Source organism: Oncorhynchus masou, chromosome 15, assembly GCF_036934945.1.
Source record: "Oncorhynchus masou masou isolate Uvic2021 chromosome 15, UVic_Omas_1.1, whole genome shotgun sequence".
NCBI lineage: Eukaryota > Metazoa > Chordata > Actinopteri > Salmoniformes > Salmonidae > Oncorhynchus > Oncorhynchus masou.
The window spans coordinates 11,491,903-11,510,641 of NC_088226.1; the positions used below are offsets into that span (position 1 = coordinate 11,491,903).

At 45.2% G+C, this 18,739-nt stretch overlaps 1 protein-coding gene across 1 annotated transcript in view; it reads left to right on the forward strand.

Annotated features, from left to right (window-relative positions):
* The first annotated feature begins 2,517 nt into the window (after positions 1 to 2,517).
* The window catches only part of pde4a (phosphodiesterase 4A, cAMP-specific), a 77,319-nt gene continuing 61,097 nt past the window's right edge, over positions 2,518 to 18,739 (forward strand). The window contains exon 1 of the mRNA XM_064988196.1: positions 2,518 to 3,753. Coding sequence (XP_064844268.1) covers positions 3,458 to 3,753 — 296 coding nt within the window. The 5' untranslated portion in view covers positions 2,518 to 3,457. The remainder of the gene's footprint in view (positions 3,754 to 18,739) is intronic.

Below are 18,739 nucleotides of genomic sequence, written 5' to 3' on the forward strand. Positions count from 1 at the left end.
AATTAGTGGATTTGGCTATTTCAGCCACACCCGTTGCTGACAGGTGTATAAATTAGAGCACAGAGCCGTGCAATCTCCATAGACAAACATTGGCAGTAGAATGGCCTGACTGAAGAGCTCAGTGACTTTCAATGTGGCAACGTCATAGGATGCCACCTTTCCAACAAGTCAGTTGATCAAATTTCAGCCCTGCAAAATGTTGGACTAATTGCACTTAGCACTTGCACTATGAAACTGCACTTAGCCTGCCTATTTGTTTGTAAATATCATTTGCTACTTCTTATCATTTTAAGATGTGATATGTTTTATGACAACTGCAAGATGAATTGCCTCTGAGGACATTAAAAGTTATCTGAATCTGTAAATGCGGTTATTGTGTAGTGGAATTGTCTAGGAGCAACAACTGCTCAGCCGCGAAGTGGTAGGCCACAGAAGCTCACAGAATGGGACAGGCGAGTGCTGACGCTCGTAAAAATCGGCTGTCTTCAGTTGCAACACTCACTATCAAGTTCCAAACTGCCTCTGGAAGCAACGCCAGCACAATAACTGTTCGTCGGGAGCTTCATGAAATGGGTTTCCATGGCCGTGCAGCCGCGCACACAAGCCTACGACCGCCATGCGCAATGCCAAACGTTGGCTGGAGTGGTGTAAAGCTCACCGCCATTGGACTCTTGGAGCAGTGGAAATGTATTCTCTGGAGTGATGAATCACGCTTCATCATCTGGCAGTCTGACAGATTAATGTAGGTTTGGCGGATGCCAGGAGAACGCTACCTGCCCCAATGCATAGTGCCAACTGTAATGTTTGGTGGGAGGAATAATGGTCTGGGGCTGTTTTTCGTGGTTCCGGCTAGGCCCCTTAGTTCCAGTGAAGGGAAACCTTAACACTACAGCATACAATAGCATTCTAAACAATTATGTGCTTCGAACTTTGTGGCAACAGCCCTTTCCTGTTTCGGCATGACAATGCTTTGTCAAGATCGGTGTGGAAGAACTTAACTGGCCTGCACAGAGCCTTGACCTCCACCCTGTCAAACAACTTTGGGATGAATTGAAACGCTGACTGCAAGCCAGGCCTATTCGCCCAACATCAGTGCCTGACCTTACAAATGCTCTAGTAGCTGAATGGAAGCAAGTCCCCTCAGCAAATGTCCAATATTTAGTGGAAAGCCTTCCCAGAGGAGTGGAGGCTGTTATAGCAGCAACGGACTAACTCCATATTAATAACCCATGATTTTGGAATGAGATGTTTGATAAACAGGTGTCTACATACTTTTGGTCATGTTGTGTGTATATATGGAAAGATGGCTATAGGCTACGGGAATAATTTAAAGTCCCAGTGCAGTCAAAAACGTGATTTTTCTGTGTTTCATATATATATATATATATATATATATATAATATATATATATATATATATATATATATATAATATAATATAATATAATATAATATAATATAATATATATTATATATATAATATATTATATATAATATATTATATATATAATATAATATATATTATATATATTATATATAATATATATATTATATATATATTATATATATATATGTATATATATATATATTTCATATATATATATATGTGAAACACAGAAAAATCACGTTTTTGACTGCACTGGGACTTTAAATTATTCCCGTAGCCTATAGCCATCTCTCCATAGCTGTAGAATATCTAACTGATAAGCAAAAAAAGATGTTTGACGTGAGAGAATTTCTGCAGATTAAAAATCTAATTGTTTAATGCCTTTATGGGTAAGTAGACGTGCTCATATGTGATATTACAAATACTTAATTCTATGGCCCACGGTGCCATAGCATTGCCCGGAGATTGAATAAAAAGTGGAGCTGAGAATCCCTGATCATTATGCATCAGCAGATGAGACGATAATATGATTAACGGAAGGTTGTAGAAATGCAGTTGTGAAAGCGCTCTACAAACGCATCTTGCATGGAGACTGCTCTTGGTTTCAACCCTGCGTGTCCAGAATGATCCAATTATGCTGAAAACGGTCAGATAAATCTAAGTGACAGCTCGCATCAGTGGAACGACTGCGACAAATAGCTAAAACGGATACAACAAATAGCGCGTTTTGTGAGAGGTGGTTATCCATTTACTACGGCTTACACTTTTGACCACGTCGGCAGTGCACTAAAAGCAGACAGTGGTGAAAAACGATTTAGTAGCCTATTAAAATATATCAGTTATTTTGATTTTATGTCGAGGGCTTTTCAGGAGAATACCGTCAAATGCGCTTTGCACAAAATTGACTGTCGAGAAAAAAAGCAACATGAGGGAAATAATAATTCATTATTAAATTCCTTTCAATCCAAAGAGATAAACCAACTGGACCCGAGCCGCGGGTGTGGGCTTGCTGGAGTGAAAAAAGCGAGCGAGAAAGAAGAGAGAGAGAGCGGTGGACTAGAGGGGTTGATGATGCGTTATGGTTAATGTTACATTTGTCAATCTGGAGTTCAGACGTGACAATGGACAGATAATGGAAGCAGCGACTACAGGACTTCGACAGTCAATGCTTTTCTGGTAGCCTTTTGTTTTGATAATGCATTGTGCGAAGAAGAGCGGCAAAGAAAATAACATCGCGTGGGTTTTGGATACAGGCACAACCACAACTCCAAAGGCAACCGAAATTATGTAATTAATGGAGATGTTCTAGTGTTCGAAGTCTAATTTAATCTCAAACTGAAATAATTGGATCAAACATTTGAATAGAGGGGAAAGTCGAGACAGTGGGCTCCGCGCGTGCGGCTCAACCTATGTAGCTCCAGATGCACAACGGTATTCTGTTACTTTTTATGGCTACAGTTGGAGACCGAGCGGTTACGAGCGAGCTTTAACAGACATGTGCAGTCGGGAGCAGCAATAATACACCGCATCGCACAGGAGCCAGCGGTCTGTGATTTTGCAACAAGGAGCTGATAAAAGCAATACATTGTTCTGTAACTAAAGTGATCCAGTGCGCAATGGGCGACAAGGCGTCAAACTTCAGGTTGAAGCACCGGCGAGTGGCTATCGTCACCTACCAGACGGATACTTTAACGATTGGCGAAGCTCTAAGCAAAAAAGAAGGGAAGCGTTTTACATTTAGAAGAGAGATTAACTTTTGGTTGGGAATTTAATTGGATAACGGTAGGAAAAAGAAAGACACTTTCTGGGTGAAATTAGTCACATTCTCTGCCTGACAGTACCACTGTGATAATTGTCGAAAGGTTTCAATGTTATTATTTAGAATATTACATATAACATCGGACTGCACTTGACTTGGTCACTTTTGTCTACCCAATTACACAGGGTAGGCTACGATTAAGTGGCAATGATGGACATTAATAGGTTAGTAATTTGAAGTCAAAGAATATATAGCCATATTATTATTTGTGTCAATAAGTTGAGATATAAAAGGGATATTTTAATTTGCACTATGATGGAAGTACCACCACCATGCTCGAAAAAGAGCCTTTCTCTTTCGCTCCCCGTTCCCCGGGAGCAGGCGACCCTAAAGCCTCCGCAACATCTTTGGAGGCAGCCACGGACCCCCATCAAAATCAAACACCGGGGATACTCCGACACCGACCGCAAACACCACCGAGGGATAGAGCGCTCTAATGCCATGGACACGAGCGACAGACCGGGGCTCAGGAAGTGTCGGATGTCCTGGCCATCCTCGTTCCAAGGAACCACGAACCCCTCCATCGGCAATTGTGTTGGAAATAGACGGTATGACCTGCATCCAACAAACATGTCCAAACATTATAATTGAAGCACATATGCATAAATAGAGCCACTAATAATGAGTGGGTGGTGCTCTGTGTTAAAGTATGCCGGAAGGGTTAACTGATATGATGTGTTTGGTATTGGGAGGCGGGACGCGTGGGTTCTCGGTGGTGATGCTTTATGCGTCTTGGGCATGTCAGAGAACATGAGTTTAAGCACTCGGATTGGCACTGTCTGTAAACCCGCCCGCCCACACAAAAACAGGAATAAGGGAAATATCAATAACGTTTTAAGAGTAGCCTAGGCCTATATGACCATGACAAACATATTATATAGATAACAGAAATACATTTGTTTTGCGCGTTTCTAATGGTTTCAAAGGTCTAGTGGGTGCGTTCGTGCGTGCATACTTGACTCAGATCATCTTCCACTGAAGCGTTCGGCTATTGGCAATGTTGGCATAGCGGATACGCCATCCATGGGTACAGTTCACATAGAGGTCATCTCCATGTAACATACCTGGACAGGTCAGGTGCATCTCCTATAGGCAGTAATTCTCATTTCAGGGTTTGAGTGCCTCTATGATATCATCTTTCTTATTGAATTGAATCAAATTAAAGGTTAAAATGAGAACCAGCAGATTCTGTTTCCCTGAATGGTGGAACTGACCTGGTTTGGGTTGGCTATAGTCGCGGTAGTTTAGCCATACCTCGAAATCACGCTGTTGTCACGACTCCTTGGAGGGCTGGGGAATTTTGTATTAGCCGAAATGGCTAAAATGTTACGCTTCCAGCTGCTACATTTTAATTGGATGTTACATTTCAAGAAATCATATAAAAGTGTATTTGTCATGTACCCCTATGCTATTGTAATGGTGAATTTACTCACTCATCATTATTCATTATTCATTCAGTATTATGCATCATCTGTAGGATCCTCGAGGATGTAGAAGTGTTTATAAACATATTCTAGATTTATTTACAATAAAAGTGATTCCAAAATGACACAATACATTATGTATCATTCATTTCTATTGGGCACAAAATAATCTGAAACACATCCAAAACAAACAGCATATGCATCCAGAAAATGTGTAGAGTCAGAAGTTTGATGTAGTCATTGTATACTATTAATATGGGACCAAATACTTCTATTTTGACTACTTTAATAAACACATAAGTGAATTTGTCCCAATACTTTTGGTCTCCTGAAATGGGGTACTATGTATAAAAGTGCTGTCCTTTCTAAACTGTTCACCGATATGGATGTAAATACCCTCAAATTAAAAGTGCTGGAGTACGGAGACCAAAAAAAGTCACTGGGGCGGCAGGTAGCCTAGTGGTTAGAGCGTTGGACTAGTAAACAAAAGGTTGCAAGATTGAATCCCCGAGCTGCCAAGGTAAAAATCTGTCTTTCTGCCCCTGAACAAGGCAGTTAACCCACTGTTCCTAAGCCGTCATTGAAAATAACAATTAGTTCTTAATTGACTTGCCTCGTTAAATAACGGTCAAATGTTAAAAAACAACTATTCTGATACTTTTGGAGCTCACTGTATAAATAAGAAAAAGGTATGTACTGCAGGAGTTATATAGGATGAGCTATGTCGAGAATACAGTATGCACATACACTGACTATACCAAACATTAGGAACACTTTGCTAATATTGAGTTGCCCTCAAAACATCCTCAATTTGTCGGGGAATGGACTCGAGGTGTCGGAAGCTTTCCACAGGGATGCTGGCCCATGTTGACTCCAATGCTTCCCACAGTTGTGTCAAGTTGGCTGGATGTCCTTTGGGTCGTGCACCATTCTTGATATACACGGAAAACTGTTGAGCGTGAAAAACCCAGCAGCGTTGCAGTTCTTGACAAAAACCGTCATAGCCGCAGGAAGTAGGGGTGTTGAGGGTGCTGCAGCATCCCCTGAAACATCAGAATTAAAATTAAAAAAAATATTTATTTAAAAAAAAATATATATATATATATATATAGAAAAAAAATCTCACAAAAGTAGTGCCTTTACTAGTCCTGTATTAGTGGACCGATATGCACCTTGGGGGAGATACTGTTTATTGACTACAGCTCAGCGTTCAGCACCAAAGTGCCCTCCAAGCTCATCACAAGGGACTAAATACCTAAATACCTTCCTCTGCAACTGTATCCTGGACTTCCTGTCGGGCCACCCCTGGGCTGGTGAGGGTAGGCAACAACACATCCGCCATGCCGACCCTCAAAACGGGGGCCCCTCAGTGATGTGAGCTTAGTCCCCTCCTATACTCCCTCTTCACCTTACGACTGCGGGACCGCGCACGATTTCAACACCATCATTAAGTTTGCTGACGACACCACGGTGGTAGACCTGATCACCAATGACGATGAGACAGCCTATAGGGAAGAGGTCAGTGACCTGGCAATTTGGTGCCCGGACAACAACCTTTCCCTCAATGTCAGTAAGTCAAAGAAGCTGATCACGGACTACAGGAAATGGAAGGCCGAGCCCCCCCCCATCCACATCGACGGGGCTGAGCAACCCCCACCATCCACATCGACGGGACCAAGCACCCCCCCATCCACATCGACGGGGCCGAGCACCCCCATCCACATCGACGGGGCTGAGCACCCCCCCCCATCCACATCGACGGGGCACCCCCATCCACATCGAGCAACCCCCCCATCATCCACATCGACGGGGACCGAGCACCCCCATCCATCCATCCACATCGGGGCCGAGCACCCCCATCCACATCGACGGGCCGAGCACCCCCCATCCACATCGACGGGGCCAAGCACCCCCCATCTACATCGACCACATGGGCCGAGCACCCCCCATCCACATCGACGGGGCCGAGCACCCCCCATCTACATCGACTGGGCCGAGCACCCCCATCCACATCGGCGGGGCCGAGCACCCCCATCTACATCGACGGGGCCGAGCATCCCCCCCCCCCATCCACATCGACGGGGCCGATCCACATCGACGGGGCCGAGCACCCCCCCATCCACATCGACTGGGCCGAGCACTCCCCCATCCACATCGACGGGGCCGAGCACCCCCCCCATCCACATCGACGGGGCCGAGCACCCCCATCCACATCGACGGGGCTGAGCACCCCCCATCCACATCGACGGGGCCGAGGACGGGCCGAGCACCCCCATCCACATCGACGGGGCCGAGCATCCCCCCCATCCACATCGACGGGGCTGAGCACCCCCCCATCCACATCGACGGGGCCGAGCACCTCCCCCATCCACATCGATGGGGCCGAGCACCCCCCCATCCACATCGACGGGGCTGTAGTGGAGGGGATCGAGAGCATCAAGTTCTTCGGTGTCCACATCACTGAGGAATTAACATGGTCCACACACAACAAACAACACAGTCGTGACGAAGGCACAACAATGCCTCTGCTTAATAGTTAACCAAATAGTTCCCGGGACTGTCTGCATTGACCCCATTCAGCACCAACTCTTTTGACTCATCACATACGCTACTGCTTCTACTTATTGTGTATCCTGTAGCCTCGTCACTTTACCCCTACCTGCATGTACATACAGAATCAACCTCAATTACATCGTACCCCTGAACATCCAGTCAGTCCTGGTACTCAGTGTATATAGCCAAGTTATCGCGACTCATTGTGTATTTATTCCTTGTGTTCTTATCTTTCTAGTATTTCTCTGTTCTCTCTGCGTTGTAGGGAAGTGGCCGTTAGAAAGCATTTCACTGTTAATCTACACCTGTTGTTTACAAAGAATGTGACAAACACAATGTGACTTGAGCCGACGTTAAAGGCGAGGTCAGACGGACTGATCTACAAATCACCTTGCATCCGAAATAACTAGTCAATATTATTTTGGATATCAGTCAGTCAGTCCATCACAATTTACCCATGATACATCACGGTTTTGACGCTCTCGATCACGGCCATTGACATCAACAGGCTTTCTGATTCGGGAAGTTTGGTTCTGGACAAGGCTAGGTTGGGTATTACTGACAATGCTTCATTTTATGATTGCCACAGTGGCACAGAGACCTAGCCCACAGGTTATGAAATAGTGATGCATTATGCTTCAATCCAATATGGCGATAAAATTACCACATAATTAATTAGTTTTTTTTCTAGATAGTAACAGTTGCACAGGAAAGCGTCATCAGGGCTGAAAGCTATACTCTGTTGAAGCTTTCCTAATGAACCATTGTAATTGGATGAGCCAAGTCAGACAAAAATCTATATCTGACTGTTGTTTCTCTCACAACAATTAAAAGTCCTCCCAGTCCAATACCAATGTTAAACTTCATCAATATGACTATGGCTTCTTTGGCAACTCTTGAGCTGCTATTTCCCAATTGTTTAAAGGACGGGGAAAATAAGGAGAACTGAACACCACCTCTGTTTGACTGACTCACATGTTGTATAATTGTATTTTCACATATTCAACACAGAAGCATAAGAAATAATGTGTGTGTGTGTGTCTTTGTACTGTTTGTGTTTATGTGTAGGAAAGCTAGAGTGAGAAAAAAAGACAGGCCTTCATGCTGTTATTCCAAGCTGTTCCTCCCATGTGACACGCTGATACCCCCAGATGTTTCTCCTGAATGTGTGTGTGTGGGCGTGAAAGAGTGTGTTGGGGTGTTTGTGGTTCTCTCTCACTCCCTCTCTCGCTCTTTCTCCCTCCCACTCTCTGTTTCTCCCTCCCCCTGTTTCTCCTTCTCTCTGTTTCTCCCTCCCTCTCTCTGTTTCTCTCTCTCTCTGTTTCTCCCTCTCTCTGTTTCTCCCTCCCTCTCTCTCTCTCTGTTTCTCCATCCCTCTCTGTTTCTCCCTCTCTCTCTCTCTCTCTCTCTGTTTCTCCCTCCCCCCTCTCTCTCTTTCTCTCTCTCTCTCTGTTTCTCCCTCTCTCTGTTTCTCCCTCCATCTCTCTCTCTGTTTCTCTCTCTCTGTTTCTCCCTCCCTCTCTCTCTCTGTTTCTCCCTCCCTCTATCTCTGTTTCTCCCCCCCTCTCGCTCTCTGTTTCTCCCTCCCTCCCTCTCTCTGTTTCTCCCTCCCTCTATCTCTCTGTCCCCCCCTCTCACTCTGTTTCTCCCTCCCTCTCTCTCTCTGTCCCCCCCTATCTCTTTGTTTCTCCCTCCCTCTCTCTCTCTGTTTCTCCCTCCCTCTCTCTCTCTGTCCCCCCTCCCTCTCTCTGTTTCTCCCTCAATCTCTCTCTGTTTCTCTCTCTCTCTGCCCCCCCTTCTCTCCATTTCTCCCTCCCTCTCTCTCTGTCCCCCCTCTCCCTGTTTCTTCATCCCTCTCTCTGCTTCTCCCTCCCTCTCTCTCTGTTTCTCCCCCTCTCTCTCTCTGTTTCTCCCTCCCTCTCTCTCTCTGTTTCTCCCTACCTCTCTCTTTCTGTTTCTCCCTCCCCTCTCTCTGTCCCCCCTTTCTGTTTCTTCCTCCCTCTCTCTCTGTTTCTCCCTCCCTCTCTCTCTCTCTGTTTCTCCCTCCCTCTTTCTCTCTGTCCCCCCCTCCTCTCTCTCTCTCTCTCCTCCCTCCTCTCTCTCTCTCCCTCTCTCTGCTCCCTCCTCTCTCCCTCTCTCTCCTCTCTCTCTGCCCCCTCTCTCTCTGTTTCTCCCTCCCTCTCTCTCTCTGTTTCTCCCTCCCTCTCTCTCTGTTTCTCCCTCCCTCTCTCTCTCTGTTTCCCCCCCTCTCTCTCTCTCTGTCCCCCTCTCTCTCTCTTCTCTCTGTCTCCCTGTCTCTCTGTTTCTCTCTCTCTCTCTGTCTCTTTGTCTCTCTGTCTCTCTGTCTCTCTGTCTCTCTCTCTCTCTGTCTCTCTGTCTCTCTGTCTCTCTGTCTCTCTGTCTCTCTCTGTCTCTCTGTCTCTCTGTCTCTCTCTCTCTCTCTCTCTCTCTCTCTGTTTCTCCCTCCCTCTCTCTCTCTGTCTCTCTGTCTCTCTCTGTCTCTCTGTCTCTCTCTCTCTGTTTCTCCCTCCCTCTCTCTCTGTTTCTCCCTCCCTCTCTCTCACTGTCCCCCTCTCTCTCTCTCTCTCTCTCTCTCTCTCTCTCTCTCTCTCTCTCTGTCTCTCTGCCCCCTCTCTCTCTCTCTCTCGCTCTGTCTCTCTGTCTCTCTCTGTCTCGCTCTGTCTCTCTCTGTCTCTGTCTCTCTCGCTGTCTCTCTCTCTGTCTCTCTGTCTCTCTCTGCCCTCTCTGTCTCTCTGTCTCTCTGTCTCTCTGTCTCTCTCTGTCTCTCTCTGTCTCTCTCTCTCTCTCTGTCTCTCTCTGTCTCTCTCTGTCTCTCTCTGTCTCTCTCTGTCTCTCTCTCTCTCTCTGTCTCTCTCTGTCTCTCAGTCTCTCTGAATCGCTCTCTCTCCAAATCGGTGGTTTCCAGAGCAGTAGTCCAGTAAAGACAGTGATTATTACAGTAATAATAACAGAGTCCTGTGAGTGTCGTGGGCCCCTGCGGGCTGCGGGGAGCCGGGAGCCCTGTTCTAGCTTCCTTCCTGTCATGTTTCTTCTGGGCCACAGACTGCCGGCACGGCAGGCTCCTGGGAATAAGGCCAGCTCAACACTGACTGGAGTGGAATAGCCTGATTTGTATTCAAGTCTCCAGGACATGCTCACAGCCAGTCCAAGCATTAGTGCAGCAGGGCTAACTCTGTCTGACCCTACTCCCTTACTGTGGGTGGCAAGGCGCAGAGAAAGAGATGGAGAGAGAGGGGGAGTGAGCCCAGGCGGCTCAGAGTGTAAGGCTGCGTTTAGACAGGCAGCCCAATTCAGATTTTTTTTTCTCACTAATTGGTCTTTTGACCAATCAGATCAGCTCTGAAAAAGATCTGATGTGAAAAGATCAGATGTTTTTTGGTAAAAACTGCACTGCAGTTAAATGCCTCTGGGGCAAAGTTACAACATTCATTTTGAAGTGCATGAATGTAAATATTCAATGCTTTGCACCTATTATGTTACTGAACAATGATAGCTCCTTGAATCTCTCATAAATGATTACTGCTGGGTGACTGATGAGCAACCTGGGTGGGGTTGGGGTGGTTGTATGGAGAAATGTTGGCTGGGTGGGGTTGGGGTGATTGTGTGGAGACATGTTGGCTGGGTGGGGTTGGGGTGTTTGTGTGGAGACATGTTGTGTGGAGACATGTGGTGTTTTTTATTTTTTTTTACCTTAATTTTACTAGGCAAGTCAAATTCTTATTTTCAAATTCTTATTTTCTATGACGGCCTAGGAACAGTGGGTTAACTGCCTGTTCAGGGGCAGAATGACAGATTTGTACCTTGTCAGCTCGGGGATTTGAACTTGCAACCTTTCGGTTACTAGTCCAACGCTCTAACCACTAGGCTACCCTGCCGCCCCAACCCCACCCAGCCAACACCTCCACATAACCACCCCACTCAGCCAACATGTCTCCACATAACCACCCCACCCAGCCAACATGTCTCCACATAACCACCCCAACCCAGTTATGTGGAGACATGTTGGTTGGGTGGGGTGGTTATGTGGAGACATGTTGGCTGGGTGGGGTGGTTATGTGGAGACATGTTGGCTGGGTGGGGTGGTTATGTGGAGACATGTTGGCTGGGTGGGGTGGTTATGTGGAGACATGTTGGTTGGGTGGGGTGGTTATGTGGAGACATGTTGGCTGGGTGGGGTGGTTGTGTGGAGGTTTTGGCTGGGTGGGGTTGGGGTGTTGGCTGGGTGGGGTGGTTATGTGGAGACATGTTGGTTGGGTGGGGTGGTTATGTGGAGACATGTTGGCTGGGTGGGGTGGTTGTGTGGAGACATGTTGGTTGGGTGGGGTGGTTATGTGGAGACATGTTGGTTGGGTGGGGTGGTTATGTGGAGACATGTTGGCTGGGTGGGGTGGTTGTGTGGAGACATGTTGGCTGGGTGGGGTGGTTGTGTGGAGGTTTTGGCTGGGTGGGGTTGGGGTGTTGGCTGGGTGGGGTGGTTATGTGGAGACATGTTGGCTGGGTGGGGTGGGGTGTTGGCTGGGTGGGGTGGTTATGTGGAGACATGTTGGCTGGGTGGGGTGGTTGGCTGGGTGGGGTGGTTATGTGGAGACATGTTGGCTGGGTGTGGAGACATGTTGGCTGGGTGGGGTGGTTATGTGGAGACATGTTGGCTGGGTGGGGTGGGGTGTTGGCTGGGTGGGGTGGTTATGTGGAGACATGTTGGCTGGGTGGGGTGGTTATGTGGGAGACATGTTGGCTGGGTGGGGTGGTTATGTGGAGACATGTTGGCTGGGTGGGGTGGGGGTGTGTGGGTGGAGACATGTTGGTTGGGTGGGGTGGTTGTGTGGAGACATGTTGGCTTGGGTGGGGTGGTTGTGTTGGAGACATGGGTTGGCTGGGTGGGGTGGTTGTGTGGAGACATGTTGGCTGGGTGGGGTGGTTATGTGGAGACATGTTGGTTGGGTGGGGTGGTTATGTGGAGACATGTTGGCTGGGTGGGGTGTTGGCTGGGTGGGGTTGGGTTGGGGTGTTGGCTGGGCTAGTTGGGGTGTTGGTTGGGTTGGGGTGTTGGCTGTGTGGGGCTGGGTTGGGGTGTTGGCTGGGTGGAGTTGGGTTGGGGTGTTGGCTGAGTGGGGTTGGGAGAATGGGGTGGGAGGTTGAGGGTGAAGGCCCAAAAATGTTTTGCTTTCTTTTCCTGTTTTATTATAGCTTAAACTCTGTATGTATTTCATACTTTTTTTCCCTCGTTTGAGTGGCTGCCTACAGATACATGTTTTATAAAAATATAATTTTAGATGGATAATATACCTGAACCCCCCCCCCCCCCCCAAATTAAATAAATAAATATATAATAATAACAATAATAATACAAAATATAAAAAATACCAATTAGTTAAAAAATGAACAGAATTGGTCTGCCTGTGTAAACACAGCATAAGGGGGTTGTGAGTGGTGGCTGATAAGTAGAGTGTGTGTGTCTGTGTACATTTTGTGTGTACACAACAGTGTGTTTGTGAGGTCAGAAATATCTCTGTGTCTAAGTGTGCACTTTAGGTCATTAGTGAAATGGTGTGCATCTGTTTGTGGGTGTCTGCAATTAGGACAGCGTATGTATGAATATGCATACGTTTGTATGAGTAAATATTATGGGAGTGGTTTGTGTTTAATCAATTGTGTTTGTGTATGTGTGGCTGTGTGTGTTTGTGTTTGTGTCGGTGGCAGGATGGTGTGGTAGCTGTGTCTGGATGGTAATAAGGCTTGTTTTATCTACATTCATATCGTAGGGGGGTTGGGATGGGGGGAGTCACACCATTTTCATTCTTTTCATATATGACATCAGAATAATAATGAAAGTTGTGAGCTAGGTGCCAGGGCCCCCCTCTGGATTTATCAAGGATTATTACGAACAGTTTGTCTCTAGCAGGCAGCTATCCCTCTCTGTAACCCAGGGCAAGTGTAGCTTCCTTCAGGCCCATGGTATCTAAGGGGACACAGCTTCACGCACATCTGCTCCTTCCCTTACTGATGTCCTGCTGATGACACATGCTAGCATTTCTAAAGGCCATGTGCAGTCAAAATTCAGTTTTTCCATTTTTTTGGAACAGCTGATGACTCTAACACTGTAAATGTGTTATTTCCTGATAGCTGCTTGTTGAAAATACAATCTCTGCAGAACCTTCTAATCAGCAGGTTTTGCATGGCTTAAGTTTTGGCTTGCTTGGTAACATCACCATGCGGTATAAGTTAATAGACCAATCACAAAGAGAGGTCCAAACCACTCGACCAACAGCTAGTTTTCAGGTTACATATCCATCCTATGAGGCCCCTCCCATTAGGTCCCTCACTCAGACCACTCCTACAGTCCTAGCAAAATTATGGCTTTGACCATTTGACCCCCACAAGGGCCAACTTCTGTCTGTAGAGTCTGAACAGTTGGGCTGCACACTGATATTACCACGCCATCGAAAGGCAGTGGCGTGTATCCATGGGTGCCAAGGGAAGCCAGGCTTCCCAAAAATATAAAATCATGTTTCTTTCGTCTCTCTGTGTTTCATCATTTCCCTTCAATTCCCAAGAGGCTGAATGTATCTCTCCAGGGGGAAGCACCCGAGCAAACAAAACAGCGCCCCTCTGTCTCTCTATGTGTCGTCCATCTATCTGATGCTGTCTGGTCAAAAAGTGTATGATATTGTTGCCGCCTGTAGCATTGAAGGCAAAGGAAGCCAGCGAGCATTTGGCCTTGATAAACTGAGTGAGCTCAACTGTGAATGGTCCTGGAGCACCAAAAAAAAAGTGTCAATGGAAGCCAGCATGGATTTGGCTTCACACCAATAACATCAAGCCAAATGCCATTAACAGAAAAAAACTTGAATTGTTGCATCTCACTGTGTTGTTGTGCTCCTCTGGCTAGCTAGCGGCCCTTTCCTAAATCAGCCATGGACGGAGATAGGGATTTGGACTTTGGGTTTTACTTAATTCTCTGTACTGGCCATTGATTGTAATGGGGATTCTGATCCAATCATAGATTAACACATTGTGTTTTTGGCCTGAGAGGAGGGAAGTTTAATATGTTGCTAGATGTAGTAGGCTAATGTTAACTAGCTGACTAATTGTTGCCATGAAAGGAAGTTAGGCTAGTGAGCAAGCATTTGAGCCAGGTAGCCTCGGACAACAAAAACTAAAACTGTGTAATGTATGACAGCGTCATAGACTGTTTCAGCAACATGAAAGAGAGGAGAATGGCATTGGTGTTTCTCTACAAGTAGGGTGGGTTAACATGTTTTTTCTACTTACGCACACACACACACACACACACACACACACACACACACACACACACACACACACACACACACACACACACACACACACACACACACACACACACACACACACACACACACACACACGAAATCAGTACCATGGACAGCCACATGATATTTAGCTTACGTTGATTGGACTAAATTGTTTTTGGAATCTTTTAGTTGTCACTGTTTTAGAATAAACATAGTTGATTTAATGATGTTGAAGTTGAAATGGTGCTGGAATAGTGGAGGCAGCGCCTGTTTTCTTTGGGACTTGTGGGAACTCTCCAGTGTTCTAAATCAGTAGTTGTTTAGTTATCCGAATATTTCAGAAACATGAACAACTGAATGAAACATGAATGAAACATGAACAACTGAATGCTGTAGGTCATGTAGCTGTTTGTTACGTGCAATATGCTTTGCGGACTCCGCCCAGGCAGGTGTTGCTCTCCAGTTTTGTGATGAAACAAAGGTGTGTTTGAATTTTGCCACTGTGACTTCTTATTGTCTCAGCTGTTAGGCCTACATATCACGGTGGCAAGGCATATGAACTAACAAGTTAATTATCACAGCACATATGTGGTAATATGGCTTTTTTCCCCTGGCTTGGCTTCCCCAGCGATTTTACCCACGCAACCCTACTGTCGAAAGGTGAGACTCTCACAAACACATACGTGTTGGTTGTTTAGCTCTAGGATGCCCACAAGACTCATCTGAATGTAGCCCGGTACCAGTTGGACAACTGGATGGAGATATACGTATACGGAAGTAGTTCCGTGTCAAAGAAAGGGTTAATTATGCATAAAAATATATATAAATCCTGATCTTTCTTAAAGCTCTAAGAAACAGACTTTAAAACAAACTTCCCTTTGATTTATTTTTGGACTGTCTGCTTTGTCATGTATCAAATAAAATTGTATTGGTCACATACACATATTTAGCAGATGTTATTGCGAGATCTAAAGTAAAAGAATAGAGTTAAGAAATATATAAATATTAGGATGAGCAATATCAGAGTGGCATTGACTAAAATCCAGTAGAATAGAATACAGTATATACATATGAAATGAGTAAAGCAGTATGTAAACATTATTAAAGTGACCAGTGATTCCATGTCTATGTATATAGGGCAGCAGCCTCTAAGGTGCAGGGTTGAGTAACCGGGTGGTAGCCGGCTAGTGATGGCTGTTTAACAGTCTGATGGCCTTGAGATAGAAGCTGTTTTTCAGTCTCTCGGTCCCAGCTTTGATGCACCTGTACTGACCTCGCCTTCTGGATGATAGCGGGGTGAACAGGCAGTGGCTCAGGTGGTTGTTATCCTTGATGATCTTTTTGGACTTCCTGTGACATCGGGTGCGGTACGCGTGAATATAAACATGTTATTCAATCCGTTTCTATGGGCTAACAGCAGTAAGGCCAAATTCAATGTTTAATTAAATAATAAAAAAATATTCTTACAGGGGTCCAAAAATTGAAAATCAAATAGAAAAACGATCCATGGTATAACCATCTTAAAACAATTCCATTTGTTAACTTAGTAGAAACCCCCCTTGAAAGGCTTGGACCTTTACTGGTAAATGGATGTTTACATGCAGTTATATTGTTGGATCCCTCTGCCCTTATCTTATTATCCATCTATCAGATGCAGGAAAGATCGGGGCTGTAATACTTTTTACTTCCTGCTTTTTGGCATCTCTGTGGCTTGAACAAGCACTTTACTTCCTCATCAAGAGTACTTTACTTAGGGGTCATCAACACTAATAAGTAAATAGTGCTGCAAAATTCAAATACATACGCTATAGCTTAGATGTCCGTGATAGTGAACGGAAACCACATCAGTCGATCATCATGGTCCCCTGGGGGCCCCAGCCTCCTGTAGATAATGTATGGTCATGACTGGATCAGTGTACTGCTGACTCTTGTGTGTGTATCAACATCACACAGACAGACAGCCCTCTCACCTATGGGCCAATTCAACTAGTTATCTTGTCCTTGCTGTATAATGTAACCTGTAACAGAGTCTGAGTGGCTGACTGTGTCTCCCCATGTGTATCAGGCGGTTCATTCTCTCTCTCTCTCTGTCTCTCTCTTCTCTCTCTTCTCTCTCTCTTCTCTCTCTCTTCTCTCTCTCTCTCTCTCTCTTCTCTCTCTCTCTCTCTCTCTTCTCTCTCTTCTTCTCTCTCTTCTCTCTCTCTCTCTCTCTCTCTCTCTCTCTCTTCTCTCTCTCTCTCTCTCTCTTCTCTCTCTTCTCTCTCTCTCTTCTCTCTCTCTCGCTCTCTCTCGCTCTCTCTCGCTCTCTCTCTCTCTCTCTCTCTCTCTCTCTCTCAATTCAATTCAATTCAAGGGCTTTATTGGCATGGGAAACATGTGTTAACATTGCCAAAGCAAGTGAGGTATATAATATATAAAGTTAATATATAAAGTGAAAAACAATAAAAATTAACAGTAAACATTACACATACAGAAGTTTCAAAACAATAAAGACATTACAAATGTCATATTATATATAAGGTGTTTTAACAATGTACAAATGGTTAAAGGACACAAGATAAAATAAATAAGCATAAATATGGGTTGTATTTACAATGGTGTTTGTGTTAATTCTTTCCAATGTGTCAAGTAATTATCTTTTTGTTTTCTCATGATTTGGTTGGGTCTAATTGTGCTGTTGTCCTGGTGCTCTGTAGGGTGTGTTTGTGTTTGTGAACAGAGCCCCAGGACCAGCTTGCTTAGGGGACTCTTCTCCAGGTTCATCGCTCTGTAGGTGATGGCTTTGTTATGGAAGGTTTGGGAATCGCTTCCTTTTAGGTGGTTATAGAATTTAACGGCTCTTTTCTGGATTTTGATAATTAGTGGGTATCGGCCTAATTCTGCTCTGCATGCATTATTTGGTGTCCTACGTTGTACACGGAGGATATTTTTGCAGAATTCTGCGTGCAGAGTCTCAATTTGGTGTTTGTGCCATTTTGTGAAGTCTTGGTTGATGAGCGGACCCCAGACCAAGGTATGTATAGTTTTTTGTGTGCTCTAGGGCAACAGTGTCTAGATGGAATTTGTATTTGTGGTCCTGGTGACTGGACCTTTTTTGGAACACCATTATTTTGGTCTTACTGAGATTTACTGTCAGGGCCCAGGTCTGACAGAATCTGTGCATAAGATCTAGGTGCTGCTGTAGGCCCTCCTTGGTTGGTGACAGAAGCACCAGATCATCAGCAAACAGTAGACATTTGACTTCGGATTCAAGTAGGGTGAGGCCGGGTGCTGCAGACTTTTCTAGTGCCCGCGCCAATTTGTTTATATATATATATATGTTGAAGAGGGTGGGGCTTAAGCTGCATCCCTGTCTAACACCACAACCCTGTGTGAAGAAATGTGTGTGTTTTTTGCCAATTTTAACCGCACACTTGTTGTTTGTGTACATAGATTTTATAATGTTGTATGTTTTACCCCCAACACCACTTTCCATCTCTCTCTATCTCTATCTATATCTATATCTATATCTATATCTATCTTTGTATGACAGTCTATCAGTCACTGTCCCAAGCCCACTACACTCTGGAAACTTAGTTACCAGAAGAATGACAGATGCTGAAAGAGGAACCTGTTGCTATGGTTACTTGTTTTAAGGATGTGTATAACAGCTACATTTACCTAAAAAGCCTCAGCCTCTGATGGGTATTACTGGGTGATGTTTCGGCACATGACCTCCACACATACATTATGAGTGCTGTTGGGATGTGGTGGAAACTGATTCACGATTTTCTGTAGCCTTGCCCTTTGAACCACAGTGCTCTGAAAGTATCTTATTCACTCGCCTGAGTCTCCAACCATTTCCACCCCTCCCTCCCTCCCCTACGGCTTGAGGCATTCCCTACGCCTACGCCTCCCATGCCGCCGCTATCCAGGAGTGAGCGTCAAACTCTGTGGTTGCTCTTGTAACTGCTGATTGGCTCGCTGACATAATCGTTTAGCACCTAATTAGATAGACCTGCAGTTGATAACATCCAGCTGCATTGTGAGGTTCCCATACTGTCGATATACAGCCTCAGCAACACATACCGTATACTCTACATATCCACATACGGTTCATGTACTGTGCATGAATTATACTAACAATACATAATGTATGTCCCACAATTTGTCCTTTTTCATTTACGTGGTGTCAACAGTTTGGTTCAGATGCAGGTTAGTCTTTTCTCTGCACATACAGTGTGTTTCCGTGTTAACATTTGGTCCTAATTCGTGTCTGATGG